General features: G+C 42.8%; 2 protein-coding genes across 3 annotated transcripts in view; one reads left to right on the forward strand and one right to left on the reverse strand.

Annotated features, from left to right (window-relative positions):
* wwtr1 (WW domain containing transcription regulator 1) overlaps positions 1–6,276 on the forward strand; it is a 36,233-nt gene extending 29,957 nt beyond the window's left edge. Inside the window, exons 4-6 of one of the 2 annotated variants that reach the window (XM_035523243.1) lie at positions 1,323–1,450; positions 3,756–3,868; positions 4,060–6,276. In XM_035523243.1, the coding sequence (XP_035379136.1) occupies positions 1,323–1,450; positions 3,756–3,868; positions 4,060–4,241 (423 nt within the window). In that variant the 3' untranslated portion in view covers positions 4,242–6,276. The remainder of the gene's footprint in view (positions 1–1,322; positions 1,451–3,755; positions 3,869–4,059) is intronic. The other variant, XM_035523244.1, reaches the window with a different exon arrangement.
* An 815-nt stretch (positions 6,277–7,091) lies between these two features.
* On the reverse strand, positions 7,092–11,700 carry tm4sf4 (transmembrane 4 L six family member 4). Its single transcript, XM_026997106.2, has 5 exons — positions 11,294–11,700; positions 10,830–10,919; positions 8,676–8,809; positions 8,111–8,288; positions 7,092–7,735 (listed from the first exon to the last, which is right to left on the reverse strand). Exons 1-5 carry the CDS (start codon positions 11,465–11,467, stop codon positions 7,721–7,723), a joined length of 591 nt encoding a protein of 196 aa, XP_026852907.2. The 5' UTR covers positions 11,468–11,700; the 3' UTR covers positions 7,092–7,720.
* Between the last annotated feature and the right edge of the window lie 3,300 nt (positions 11,701–15,000).

A 15,000-nucleotide genomic window follows, 5' to 3' on the forward strand; every position in this document is an offset into this window, starting at 1 on the left:
AAACGCAGCAGTGTTGGTGAGCCCCTCCACCCTAAACGCAGCAGTATAAGTGAGCGCCTCCACCCTAAACGCAGCAATGTTGGTGAGCGCCTCCACCCTACACACAGCAATGTTGGTGAGCGCCTCCACCCTACACACAGCACTGTTGGTGAGTGCCTCCACCCTACACGCAGCACTGTTGGTAAGCGCCTCCACCCCAAACGAGCAGTATAAGTAAGCACCTCCACCCTAAACGCAGCAGTGTTGGTGAGTGCCTCCACCCTAAATGCAGCAATATAAGTGAGCGCCTCCACCCTAAACGCAGCAATGTTGGTGAGCGCCTCCACCCTACACGCAGCAGTGTTGGTGAGCGCCTCCACCCTAAACGCAGCAGTGTTGGTGAGCGCCTCCACCCTAAACGCAGCAGTGTTGGTGAGCGCCACCACCCTACACGTAGCAGTGTTGGTGAGTGCCTCCACCCTAAACGCAGCAGTGTTGGTGAGTGCCTCCACCCTAAACGCAGCAGTGTTGGTGAGTGCCTCCACCCTACACGCAGCAGTGTTGGTGAGCGCCTCCACCCTAAACTCAGCAGTGTTGGTGAGCGCCTCCACCCTACACGCAGCAGTGTTGGTGAGCCTCTCCACCCTACACGCAGCAGTGTTGGTGAGTGCCTCCACCCTACACGCAGCAGTGTTGGTGAGCCTCTCCACCCTAAACGCATGCTTTACCCCGTCCTGTCCTGCTTTACTCTGTCCTGTCCAGTTCTGCTTCACTCAGCCTCCACCTGAACAACCACATACCTGACATAAGACAGACAACCCCTCAGTCCAAGAAGGAGGTCCTCTTACTGAGAGAGACACGCATACACACACACTCACTCACACACACGCACACACACAGACACATGCACACTCTCTCATACACACACACTCACACAGACACTCTCTGGCACGCACACACACACACACACACACACCTGTAACCGATTCTCTAAACTGGCTGGATATGTCCTACCTGTAGGGTTAGGGTCTGTTCCTAGTCTCGCTTGTCTTCTTGAAGTTTTAGAACATTAAACAGGTGAAAAATCCTTTGTGCTCTAAATGTGTTTGTGTGTGTGTGAAATATCATCATCAGCGAGGCTGGTTCTGTTTTCCTCCATAACTACTCGGCGGTGTGGACACATCTTGTGAATTAACTTGACACCTGCACTGGGGTGGGAGGTCACGAAAACCCTTCCTACTGAGCTCAAACTTGTGCTGACAACACGTAAATTATAATCTGAAGATATATTATAAACTCATAATCTCATGCATCAGGTTACAGTGTGTGTGTGTTTCCTCCAGGAGGTGGCGATCTTCAAACAGATGCCCATGGAGTCAGAGAACATGGTGCCAGTGGCTCAGCCCATCAGTTCTGTTCCGTTGAACCAGGGCCTCATGCCTAGCAGCGCCAACGGGTCCGACCCTTTCCTGTAAGTCCTGAACTGTCCTTTTCGCTCTCTCGAGTTCTCTGACATATTTCATGTTCTTTAGGCCAGGATTTTCCTGTTGGGAATACACCGTGTGCACAATTATTAGGCAAGTTGTGTTTTTGAGGATTAATTTTATTGTTGAACGACTACTCTCGGTCAATCCGAAATGTTAATAAACCTCAAACCTGAATATTTGACAGTAAAAGTGCAGTTTTGGCTTTCTTAGGAGAATATCTGTGTGTGCAGAATTATTGGGCAACTATTAGTGTGCAGAATTAGTATGCAACTGAATGAAAAACAGAAATGTGCAAATCTCACTTGTTTATTTTCATCTGTTATGTAACGGCCCAAGTGCTGCAGCGCAAGGAACAGGAAAACACAGAAGACAAGGGCACTCACATAAATGGTGAAAACGAAGCACATGAAACATCGCGAACACAAACACTAACGAGCAACGACACGCGTACCTATACACATTCAACGACTGACAAAACGGCACACACCAACACTGGTTTAAATACACACAAACAAGACACGCGAAACCATATGCAGGTGTGCGCAGACACCAGAAGCGTGGCTACAAACAAGAACAATTACAAAGAGTTCCCACTGCATACGACGGGCCGAACCGTGTGACCAGTGGAAAGAGGAGCTGTCCGTGACGTGTTAAAGTGAGAATAATAAACAAAACACCTCAAAATTTACAAATAAACATTTCTGACATTTCAAAAAAAAAAAAAAAAAAATTTAAATCAGTGACAAATGTAGCCATCTTTGTTTTCAATAACAGTCATAAGTCTTCCATTCATGGAGTCTGTCAGTTTCTTAATCTGTTGACGACCAACCTTTTGTGCAGCAGCAACCACAGCCTCCCAGAGACTGCTCAGAGAGCTGTACTGTTTCCCTTCACCATAAATCTCCCGTTTAAGAAGGGCCCACAAGTTCTCAGTAGGGTTTAGGTAAGGTAAGGAAGAGGGCCATGTCATTATTCTTTCATCTTTAAGGCCTTTACTGGCTAGCCAAGCAGTAGGGAACTTCGATGCATGCGATGGAGCATTGTCCTGCATAAAATCATGGACTTCTTGAAAGATGCAGACTTCTTCAAGAAGGTGTCTACTAAAAACTGTCAGTAGGTTTGGGAGTTGATTTTGAGTCCATCTTCAACCCAAAAAAGGTCCAACTAACTCATCTTCAGTAATACCAGCCCACAGCAGTACCCCACCTCCCTCTTGCTGGCGTCTCAGTCGAAGTGGAGCTCTGTGCCTGTTACTGATCCAGCCACGGGCCCATCCATCTGGTCCGTCAAGAGTCACACTCTTCTCAGCAGTCCATAAAACCTTTGAAAAATCTGTCTTCAGATATTGCTTGGCCCAGTCTTGACGTTTCACATTATGTGTCTTGTTCAGTGGTGTTCAGGTTTCAGCCTTCCTTACCTTGGCTGTGAACACCTTGTACTTCTGGGCACTCCAGGTAGGTTGCAGGTCTGGAATATGACAGTGCTGGAGGAAAATGGGTTCCTGGTCGCGTCACGTTTGAATCTTCTCAAATCTTTGGTAGTTATTTTTTGCCTTTTTCTCAACATGGTTCTGCGATCACGCCCGAGTATCTTAGCAATTTTAAGAATCCTGCATGCCTCTGAAAGACTTTTTACAATTGTTGACCTTTCAGAGTCAGTTAAAGCTCTTTTTTGGCCCATTTTGCCTTATAATTCTGCACACCTTGATAAAGGGTGTTGATCTCCTTAGGCCACACCCTCCCTCATCACACCAATGCACATCACCTGATGCTTAAATCCAATAAGCATTCAAGTTTATACAGCTCGGAGCTGGAAAATATGCATCAGAATGATGATACGATCAAAATACTCTCTTGCCCAATAATTGTGCACAGTGTAAAATAAACTGAACTAATGCTCTCTTTATAGTGCATTTGGTACTTTGATGCTGTGATGCCTGGTCCAGTCCTGGTGTAGGCTGCAGTCATTATCCAGCTGCATGTTGGTCATGAATAAATGAAGTGCTGAATTATTCTGTTCAAGAGCCAAAGGCCCAGTGTGTTCGTGTGCTCCGCTGACCGAGTCGCCATGGCAACAGGACTGAATGCTGTTCTGCGTGTGTGTGTGTGTGTGTGTGTGTGTGTGTGTGTCCCCGAGTGAGCTGCCACCATGGCCACACACCCTCTGTAAGGATGCCATGCCCAGGGTGTGGGCTAGACACCCAGATCTATGACTGGACCTGGGAAAGTGTTGAAATGAGGCCTGTTTGAGGAGTCTCCCTGGTGATAAGAACTCTGTGTGTGTCCACAGTGGGCCGTACCACTCGCGGGAGCAAAGCACGGACAGTGGGCTGGGTCTGGGTTGCTACAGCATACCCACTACTCCTGAGGATTTCCTCACCAACATGGAGGAAATGGACACAGGTGCACTGGACACACACACACACACACACACACACACACACACACACACACACACACGTTTCCCCCGTACACCACAAAGCTCCGAGTGGTGGCGAGTGATCATATTGACTCCTCACACTGTAACCGTGTTTCTGTGTTGCGAATGCTGTTGTGTGCTGCATGCCACTCATCAGGCGCCTGTCACTCCACAGGAGAAAACATAGGGCCTGTCAGCATGCCCGTGCCACAGCAGAGCCACTTCCCCGACTTCCTTGACTCCATGCCAGGCACCAACGTGGACCTGGGCACCCTGGAGGGCACAGACCTCATGCCCATCCTCAGCGACGTGGAGTCTGTCCTAAACAAGAGTGAGCCGTTCCTCACGTGGCTGTAGGCTGGCTCCGGGCCTGGCGCCAGCGACCCCCCGCCGCAACCCGCGGCCCAGACTCTCCTCTCAAATGTCTCTGTTTATGTTCCGTTCTCCACCAGACCTGGTCACAGGTAGCTTTTCTCTGACGTACTGAGCGAAAACCAAACCAAAGGTGTTCGGCCTGAGAACAAAGAAAGCAAAAAACGCTCACGTCAATCGGTTGGTGTTCCAGTGCAGTTAAAGGGGAACGGAAGAAAGGTGTTTGTTAAATAACGTAGGATAACGTAGATTTTTACTGCCACCTTGTGTAGGTTAATCAGAATTCTGCCCCTTCCTCTGTCTTCGGGGACGGCCCTCCAGCCGTGTTCGTGTAGACGTGAATGTTGGCCTCTGTAAAACGGGGACCCTCCAGCCGTGGAATCTTATACATGTTACGTAACGCACCATTACTGGGGGGTGGGGATGGGGGGTGGCTTCACTTCTTACTCATCACACGGCCTTACGAACAAAGTCACCTTCTTTTTCTTTCTTACAGATACCAAATATGTTTCCTGCTGTATTCAGAATGAATCTACAAGCTTTAATTTGACTTTCAACGTAGTTTGTAAAGAAGCCGTAGTTTCGTGGCATTCACAGCTTTGTACTCGAGCTGATTCCAGGTTAGCCGTTGTATCATTTAAAATCGCTCCTCTGACATGCAGCGCTTTACCTTTGTAGACGGATTTTTATTTTGTGTCATTTTTTATGTACTGCTCCAGTATTCTCTTTTTTTACGCTGTAAAATACCCGGGACGTGTCCCTGGGCATCTGGTGCATTTTATGACTTTTAATATAGAGTTTGCATTGTAGTATTTATCATGTTTAATAGAGTTTTAGGTTTTTTTTTATGGAATTGAAATTTCAAAGCACTACAAATCAGTAACGAACAAATTAGACCTTCAAGAGAACGTGGACGTGAAGATTTGGTATATAAAGTTCTTATTTTGTGTTTTTTCACTCTGACTGCGGTCAGCGACACTCTGAGTGGCTTTGCAGGGGACATGCAACACACAAAATGTATTTTCTGAAAGCCAGATGTTGTGTGTGACATGTATGTGAATCGGGGGTCGGGGTGAGCGCGGAGGAACACATGAGATTTATTTGTTAATCCCAGCTGTAATCCAGGGATTTGTTTGATCCAGAGGGATTTTTTTTGCTATTCCTAGCACTGGTGCTGTACAGCTCACCAGTATACTGGTGATGGTGACTGGGAGGGCAATAGAACTGCAAGTCTGGGGTAGTTTGGGTAGACAGTGACATGATGACACAGGGCAGTAACAGTGGACCGGACTGAGCTCATGATGTCCTTTAGACAGGGTCGAGTGGTGAAGTCCTGGGAACAGGGAGGACGGATGTGACGTGGCCCAGCTGACCACGTCCCTCTGAGTCTCACGTGGGAGGACGAGCAGGACAGGAAGTATGTCTGTGGTATTAAACCACACAGTGTGTGTTCTGGAGTGTTGTAGAGCTGGACAGTGAAGCCTAAGGCATATCTAATGGACCGTGACCTTTGCCCCTGGGCAGGTATTCAGTCTGGGTGTCTGATCGGTCTCAGCAGTGAACGCAGGTGCTTTTGTTCATCTGTACCTACTGAAGCTATACTTACATACTCACATACTCGCATATAAAGCGATAAATACTTGCATATAAAGCGATAAATGCTTACATATACAGTAATACATTTTCCGAAGAGCGTAAACGTATGAAAATGAGTGAAGACGTTGTGTGACACTGAAGATCTAGGGGTGGAATGGGGTGGGGTGGGGTGGGGTGCACTTCAGTGTAGCGTTACATGGGGCCTACACGCTGTGTAGGGTCCAGTCCGTCTTACGGTCACTTAGAGTTCAGGGTGTGAGGTGGTTGGAAGCTTGCTAATGGACATGGAGAACACACAGAAAGAAAGACAGCTCGCTGTGCCTGGAAAATATGGAAATTATTCTAAAATTATAACCTCACAAAAATCTCTGAAAATGATGTGTAAGTTGAACAAAAAAAAAGAATAAAAAGGTATTATCACAGATTTTGGTGTGAATTTTGGTTTAAGCATGCTTCTGGTAAAACAATACTACAGCGTACCACAATTGTTTTCAAGAATTCTTTATCTATACTAACTCACTTTTACAAATTGCCTAAGATATTTTGCCTTTACATAGTATATTCTGTTGTAGTGTTACTGAGTGTCCACCAGAGGTCACAATAAACACCCGTCTTCATATTGTCACTGTGGAGCCGCCTGAGTGAACTAAACTAAAGTTACAACTAAAGTTGTTTTAAGCTGGACCTCAGCTCCTCTGTGCAAGGCATCGAATTATGCTGTGGAAGAAAAGATCATGGTCGATTTTATTTTTAAACGGTTGAAGCACTTCTTGAGCTCAAAACATTACAAATTTTAGTCTCTCATCTCTGTTGCCTAGCATGCGTTTGATCGCTAAATAATACCTCACAAGAGAGAGGTTGTTTTATTTTAAAAGTCAAAATGAACATTTCCTTCTGTAAATGGACTTGTCTCAGCAGTGCCTCATAAAGCGGAACAGTATTACCCTCATAAACCAAATGAGAAAACATCAGTGCGGTGTCTGGGGGGCTGATAAGATGGTGAATATTTACTTAATATAGCTGGCTAACAATGTCCTGTTTAATGACATGAGCAGGAGCGGACACGGACCGCATGTTACGTAACCTCATTTCATAATAAACAACCTTTCAGTCAAATTTGAGGGCACCTAGGCTTCAGTAATTCGGTAACTTCAAACTTGCGTCACCACACAATGGTTCTCAAAAAAAAGAAAAAGAAAAGAAAAGATTGCATACTGTTGTATTTTTCATCTTTAGGGCCTTTGCGTACGGCTAAATCATGTTTCAGGTGTAGTTTGGGCAGACTGGAGCTGGCCAGATGATGTTTTTGGCTCAGCCAGCCCCTCCAAGGAAACCCCATGGCCTCGGGTCACATCCGTCAGCGCTAATCTTTCCCTCTGGCACTGTGACTTCCTGTTTTGCTTTGCATGAAAGCGAAGGCAACGCGACCAGTGAAAATGACGACCACCGCTAGCGTTAACCAGGACCCTTTTTATAAGGAAGATGTTTCATATCTCATATTCAAACACAAGCGATAATTAAGTGTGAGAAAGCTGCGATTGTGTGTAAAATGCAGAATACACATTAACATCATAAAGCATTTACACAATTCTTATAATAAAAATAAAACAGACAAGATATTTTTAAACACAAACTTCAAATGACAATTAAAATTATTCTCAAGTAAATATGACGTTTCCCCTTTGCCTTCATGAGCGTTGCCATCAGGCAAAAGATCCAGTGTGTAGTACAGGAGACAGGATGTGTGCTGTAAACCTGTCCAGGGATCCATACGAGCCAATGAGAACCAACAGTGTCCAAAGAGTATGAATGGAGAATACAACGAGGAGAGAAGAAGTTGGTCTGAATTGAAGTTCTTCTTGCGCCTTTTAATTTCCAGAACCCTGTGAGAGAAACCATGGACAGCAAGTTTATGTTTTGAGTTTATAAAAGATTTGCGTGTAATTAAGATACTCCATCAACATTACAGCCCAAGATCGCTCTAAAGCTTGCTCGTGTGCTTTGGGGGGTGGGGGTCGAGATAAGCACAGAGTTCATTTGACCTTGAAAACGTTATCTTTTATCGGTTAACCATAAACTTACACCATCTAATAACTCAATGACTCCAAGTTCAGATATCAGTGGGAGATTGTTACTGAAGTTTCCATATAACATTGTGTGTAAATATCACGTTAACCAGTGTCATGTTTACGAGGAAGTGTTGAGATCCTCCTGAACTGCGAGCGGTTGCCATGGGAGCGGTGCGTAAGAGTTCCTACCCCACAGCAGCAGTCTCCAAAGATGGTGCCGATGAGGCCGTTGATGACCTGGAACCCGCACAGCACCACCTGCACCAAGCCCATGATCAGTAACATGGAGAAGAGGGTGAGGTGCCACGTCACGATGTCCGACGGCCCCTCACAGGCGTCCCACATCGTGTGGTTGGACAGGTAGTCGCTGGAAGCGGAGCGCGAGGCAGAGACAGTCCGAGAGACAAAGACAGGGGAGAGACGGCATCAACAATGTTCCGGCACGCTTGAATACTTGGGAAAATGTCCCTCGGGAATGAGTCAGAGAGGCTGTGAGGTGTATAGACTTAGCAGCTGTACTTTTGACTTATGTACTTTAAAAATAATTTTTTTAAAAAGTACAAATTTTAGCGAAGCTCTAATGCATTGGAGAAAAAGCTTGATTTTACAAGAGTATAATTATGAAACATAACAAAAAAAATGGCTGAAACAGAAATAAGCTTCAGTCAGAGTTTAGGTACGTTTCATTGCACTCAAATATACTTTGCAAATATTTATATGCTCTGTGTACATCAGAACATGTGGTGGTACCTACCCATCGGTGAAGGGGTATGTGAACGTGCCATTTATTAAACACTTCGGTCCGTGATTGATGGCGAGTGCAGACACAATGAAAGAGTAACCAGCCCCTACAAGTCCCACACCAGCAAATATAATGGAAAAGAACATCTGGACGGGGACAGAGACGGACAGAGACAGCGTAAGACAAAAAGGTAGTCATTACTACAGTACAGTAACTAATATACTACAGCACAGTAACTATAGTACACTACAGCACAGTAACTAATATACTACAGCACAGTAACTATAGTATACTACAGCACAGTAACTAGTACACTACAGCACAGTAACTATAGTATACTACAGCACAGTAACTAGTACACTACAGCACAGTAACTAATATACTACAGCACAGTAACTAGTATACTACAGCACAGTAACCAATATACTACAGCACAGTAACTATAGTATACTACAGCACAGTAACTAGTACACTATAGCACAGTAACTAATATACTACAGCACAGTAACTATAGTACACTACAGCACAGTAACTAGTACACTACAGCACAGTAACTAATATACTACAGCACAGTAACTAGTACACTACAGCACAGTAACTAATATACTACAGCACAGTAACTATAGTACACTACAGCACAGTAACTAATATACTACAGCACAGTAACTATAGTACACTACAGAACAGTAACTAGTACACTACAGCACAGTAACTAATATACTACAGCACAGTAACTATAGTATACTACAGCACAGTAACTAGTACACCACAGCACAGTAACTAATACACTACAGCACAGTAACTAGTATACTACAGCACAGTAACTATAGTACACTACAGCACAGTAACTAATATACTACAGCACAGTAACTATAGTACACTACAGCACAGTAACTAGTATACTACAGCACAGTAACTATAGTACACTACAGCACAGTAATTAATATACTACATCACAGTAACTATAGTACATGACAGCACAGTAACTGGTATACTACAGCACAGTAACTATAGTACACGACAGCACAGTAACTATAGTACACTAAAATACAGTAACTAGTATATTACAGCACAGTAACTATAGTACACTACAGCACAGTAACTAGTACACTACAGCACAGTAACTATAGTACACTACAGCACAGTAACTAGTATATTACAGTACAGTAACTATAGTACACTACGATACAGTAACCAGTATACTACAGTACAGTAACTATAGTACACTACAGCACAGTAACTAGTATACTACAGTACAGTAACTACTATATTACAGTACAGTAACTATAGTACACTATGATACAGTAACTAGTATACTACAGTACAGTAACTATAGTACACTATGATACAGTAACTAGTATACTACAGTACAGTAACTAGTATGCTACAGTACAGTAACTATAGTACACTATGATACAGTAACTAGTATACTACAGTACAGTAACTATAGTACACTGCAGCACAGTAACTATAGTATACTACAGCACAGTAACTAGTACACTGCAGCACAGTAACTATAGTACACTACAGCACAGTAACTAGTACACTACAGCACAGTAACTAGTATACTACAGCACAGTAACTAGTACACTACAGCACAGTAACTAGTATACTACAGCACAGTAACTAGTTCACTACAGTACAGTAACTATAGTACACTACAGCACAGTAACTAGTATACTACAGCACAGTAACTAGTTCACTACAGTACAGTAACTATAGTACACTACAGCACAGTAACTAGTATACTACAGCACAATAACTAGTTCACTACAGTACAGTAACTATAGTACACTACAGCACAGTAACTAGTATACTACAGCACAGTAACTATAGTATCCTACAAATGTTATAAGTTAGTGAAGGTCTGTGGCCTTTATAAATCTTATTGGAGCCTGAACTGATCTAAACTGAAGAAAAACTCTTTAAAGGGTCATAAATACCAAAGTAATTCTCACACTTCCACTGTCAGCTCCTGAAAACAAAGCAGTCAAAGATCTGGAACATATTTTTGTTACTTTATGGTGTTTTGTAATAATCTGAAAATAGATTTTCAAAGTAAGTACGGTCTGACATTAGTCTTGTTTTTGAGCTCGGCGCATGTGTGCGGGATGAGAACGGCGAGTATCAGGGACAGAGTGGGAGGGAAAATGAGACTGTCCTCACCGCACATCTTGTTCCACAGCTTTCATTACCGCAACATCCGCAGCAGTTGTTGGTCTTCAGACCGAGGAAGACCAGGGCAGGAAAAATCATCTTAACAAAGTAAACACATCAACTCAGCTTTGTCCAAAACAAATGCGGCACACTCCAACTCTAAACTCTAACACTGCGGAGACTTTTTTCATGTAGTTTTTTTTAAATTACTTTTTTATGTACCGTATATACAATTTTATAATTTAATTAATTAATTGTAAATTATAAAAAAATTAATTATAATTTAACTAATTTCATCATAACAAACATCATTTATTATTATATGCCACCCTAATATGTTTTATTTTCCATCATGTAAATATCTTGCTTTTATCCATTATTTAATTATCATAATTAAAGTTACATGGAAACAATGTTGAAAATAGTTTTTACAGAAATTCGCTAACATTTCCTAAAACGGTCAAGTCACTTACCAAAATACCCGAACCCAGGATCCCACCGAAATACCAGACCTCGTCCGTAATGTCATCATTGTTCTCGGCAGGTTTACCCCCAGGAAACAGGAGCAGGATATTGCAGAGGAAGGAGAGAATAGCTAGAGGAATGAGGGTGATACCCAGACACTTCGCAAAATTCCCAGAACACATGCTTCAGTCTTAGTCCCAGACGTCAAGAACAGGACTCTGGTGCTGCTTGCGGTGGGTTGAGATGTGCAAATGCTGCTGTGAATATATACCTTTGCGGCATGATGTCACCGGTTTCATGACAGATTTACAGCAGTTGGTTCTCTCTGCTGACGGTCTGTCTGTTAATGTTCCACCACCTCATACCTCTGTACTCTAATTGATCACTCCACCCTGCTTGGAGTGTTTGGTGTGGAGAGCAGTGCTAAGATGGTTTAACACTCCAGCGTGGGGCTCCACTCTCACGGGGTTAAAGTTAGAATTAGGGTTAGAGTTACAGTCAGAGTTAGGGTTAGGGGTTATAGTTAGGGTTAAAGTTAGAGTTAAGCGTAGGGATAGGGGTTAGGGTTAAAGTTAGAATTAGGGTTAGAGTGAGGGTTAGGGTTAGGGTTAGGGTTAGGTTAGGGTTAGGGTTAGGGTTAGGTTAGGGTTAGGGTTAGGTTAGGGTTAGGGTTAGGGTTAGGTTAGGGTTAGGGTTAGAGTTACAGTCAGAGTTAGGGTTAGGGGTTATAGTTAGGGTTAAAGTTAGAGTTAAGCGTAGGGATAAGGGTTAGGGTTAAAGTTAGAATTAGGGTTAGAGTTACAGTCAGAGTTAGGGTTAGGGGTTATAGTTAGGGTTAAAGTTAGAGTTAAGCGTAGGGATAGGGGTTAGGGTTAAAGTTAGAATTAGGGTTAGAGTTACAGTCAGAGTTAGGGTTAGGGGTTATAGTTAGGGTTAAAGTTAGAGTTAAGCGTAGGGATAGGGGTTAGGGTTAAAGTTAGAATTAGGGTTAGAGTTACAGTCAGAGTTAGGGTTAGGGGTTATAGTTAGGGTTAAAGTTAGAGTTAAGCGTAGGGATAGGGGTTAGGGTTAAAGTTAGAATTAGGGTTAGAGTTACAGTCAGAGTTAGGGTTAGGGGTTATAGTTAGGGTTAAAGTTAGAGTTAAGCGTAGGGATAGGGGTTAGGGTTAAAGTTAGAATTAGGGTTAGAGTTACAGTCAGAGTTAGGGTTAGGGGTTATAGTTAGGGTTAAAGTTAGAGTTAAGCGTAGGGATAGGGGTTAGGGTTAAAGTTAGAATTAGGGTTAGAGTTACAGTCAGAGTTAGGGTTAGGGGTTATAGTTAGGGTTAAAGTTAGAGTTAAGCATAGGGATAGGAGTTAGGGTTACAGTTAGTGTTAGGGTTAGGTTTAGGTTTTAGGGATAGGATTTTGAGGCTTCATTCTCCATGGTCCTGACAGTGTTGGGGTCAGTGGATCTACAAAGCATCTTAATGGTTTTTAATTGTATGAATAAGGTATAATCTATAAGATACTGAACTCACACACACATACACAGAAGATATTTTACTCTTTCACTGAGGTCACCTGCTTCGGTGAGCAGTAATCAAAATAGACTGATTACTTTTGTATTCTAGCATGCCATAACATCTCTCTCTCTCTCACTCACTCACTCACTCACTCACTCACTCACTGACACACACACACACACACACACACACACACACACACACACACACACACACACACACACACACACACAGACAGATGCACACAGTCGGTTATCTAACTCTCTTGATGTATTATTGTCAGTATGCAATATAGTTTGTGCAATTTAAAAACAGTGAGGTCAAAAACTTGTGACCATTTCTGTAGTCTGAGAGTAAGATCGTATTTAGTTAGGTTGGATTGTAGTAGCTCCATTCATTTATTGTATTCAGACTTTCGGAGGAACTAACATTAGCACTAAGCAGCCAAAACTGCTGTTTGTTGACAGCCGGCAGAAAAAAAAAACAAAATGCAGAATTTTAATTTATTTTTTTTTGTTTTTATTTACTACATACAGGAAATGTACAATGTACATACTTTAATAAGAAAACTTACTTTCAAAGTATGCCATATTTAATTTATTTTTTAAAGGAAAGATTAAAGGTAAGGAACACTCTATTAACATTCACCATTTCAGTGGTGTTACGTCCCTGCAAGATGTTCTGCTAAAACACACAATGATGACTTTGATACTGTGTTGGTGTGCATCACAGTTCTCGTGAAAACCGATTGTTGACTGTACTGTTGCTAAACTTATGAGCTGAGTCTGACATGACATGACTTTCTGACAAAAGTTTGACAAATTTAGGATCAGAATATATAAACGTCCTGACATAAGGCCCGGTGTTCGCTTAGGAGTAGCGCTGCAACCGTTTAAATAAAGGACAAGCAGACTGTTTTTACATTTATTTTCAGGCATTTAGCAAAATGTAAATTGCACTTATCCAGAGCGACTTGCAAAAGTGCTTTGTCATCTACTCATAAAATACATCCTAGCCAGTATAGTAGAGTCATTACCACTACTATCCAATGCTGTCTGACTACAATGCCTCTATCAGTCTGTACAGTCTGTACACCTACAAAGTACACCCCTAAATACAGTCTGTACACTTATAAAATACAGACAGTTCACCTGTAACTTCACACTGTAGACTGTGGTAGCTATGGCCATGGATGCTGTGGTGGGTGTGGCCATGGACGCTGTGGTGGGTGTGGCCATGGACGCTGTGGTGGGTGTGGCCATGGATGCTGTGGTGGGTGTGGCCATGGGTGTGGCTGTGGCACTGAACAGGATGGATGGTCTCCTAAACTGAGCAGAAGGTGTGTGAGTCTGAATGGTCTCCTACACTGCTATATTATAATAAGATGGTACACCCCACTTTAGTGTCTAATCTCTCAAGTTGTTTGTTGTTTTGAATGAAGATTTTTTATTATATACATGTGCATGGAATATCTGTATAATAATGACTGTTTCATGTATAAACACTGTGGAAGTTCAGTGTAGTCTGTAGAGTTTGTGAACACTCATATTGGTTTTGGACAAAGCAGGTAAATAATGTCAGAAATGTGTCAGTTTCATAAGGGCTTAATGATTCAAGTTTCACAGCACAGTTTAAATGGTTTAAATAAAGCTCTCAGTGACCATGTCTGCTGACCCCACACCCGTACGTTTTCATTTTAGGCATATTCACTGTATCCATGGTAACGGGGGCTTGGCTGCATTCCCAGGGCTGCCAATGCCCTGGACCCATTGTTTCCATGGCCACTGTTTCCATGGTCATGGTTTTATTCACTACCTCAACATCCGACTGTCCGTTTTCTCGTTATCCCTCATTTTTCGGTTAGTTGGAGCACTGATGTCTGACCCTTGGACTGTTCCACTTGTAAACTTCCAATTGTATCCAAACCATTATTCATTAATGACAATATTACACAGTAATCAATTATCCTCTGTTGAAAGTTTGTTAATGTTCTATAAAGGACCAAAGAAAATAAAGTGTGGCTGAAAGGAAAATACCTTAACATGTGTGACAAGTGTTCAGAGGAATGTTCAGTTCAACCGCACCTCAGGATGCGTCATTGCCCAACGCTGCACACACGTAGACACGTCACAGCATGGAGTCCCACCTCACTGCATCCAGTCCATTTTTCTAAAGAAATAAATTACTTTAAATGTAACTCCACCCAAGTA

This window comes from Electrophorus electricus, chromosome 26, assembly GCF_013358815.1.
Source record: "Electrophorus electricus isolate fEleEle1 chromosome 26, fEleEle1.pri, whole genome shotgun sequence".
In the NCBI taxonomy this organism is placed as follows: domain Eukaryota; kingdom Metazoa; phylum Chordata; class Actinopteri; order Gymnotiformes; family Gymnotidae; genus Electrophorus; species Electrophorus electricus.

Coding starts and splice junctions, on each gene's coding strand:
- tm4sf4 (XM_026997106.2), bottom strand. CDS start 11,467: ATGTGTTCTGGGAATTTTGCGAAGTGTCTGGGTATCACCCTCATTCCT. Junction 8,810..10,829: donor GCTGTGGAACAAGATGTGCG/GTGAGGACAGTC, acceptor GTCCCCGTCCAG/ATGTTCTTTTCCATTATATT. Junction 8,289..8,675: donor ACATACCCCTTCACCGATGG/GTAGGTACCACC, acceptor CTCCGCTTCCAG/CGACTACCTGTCCAACCACA.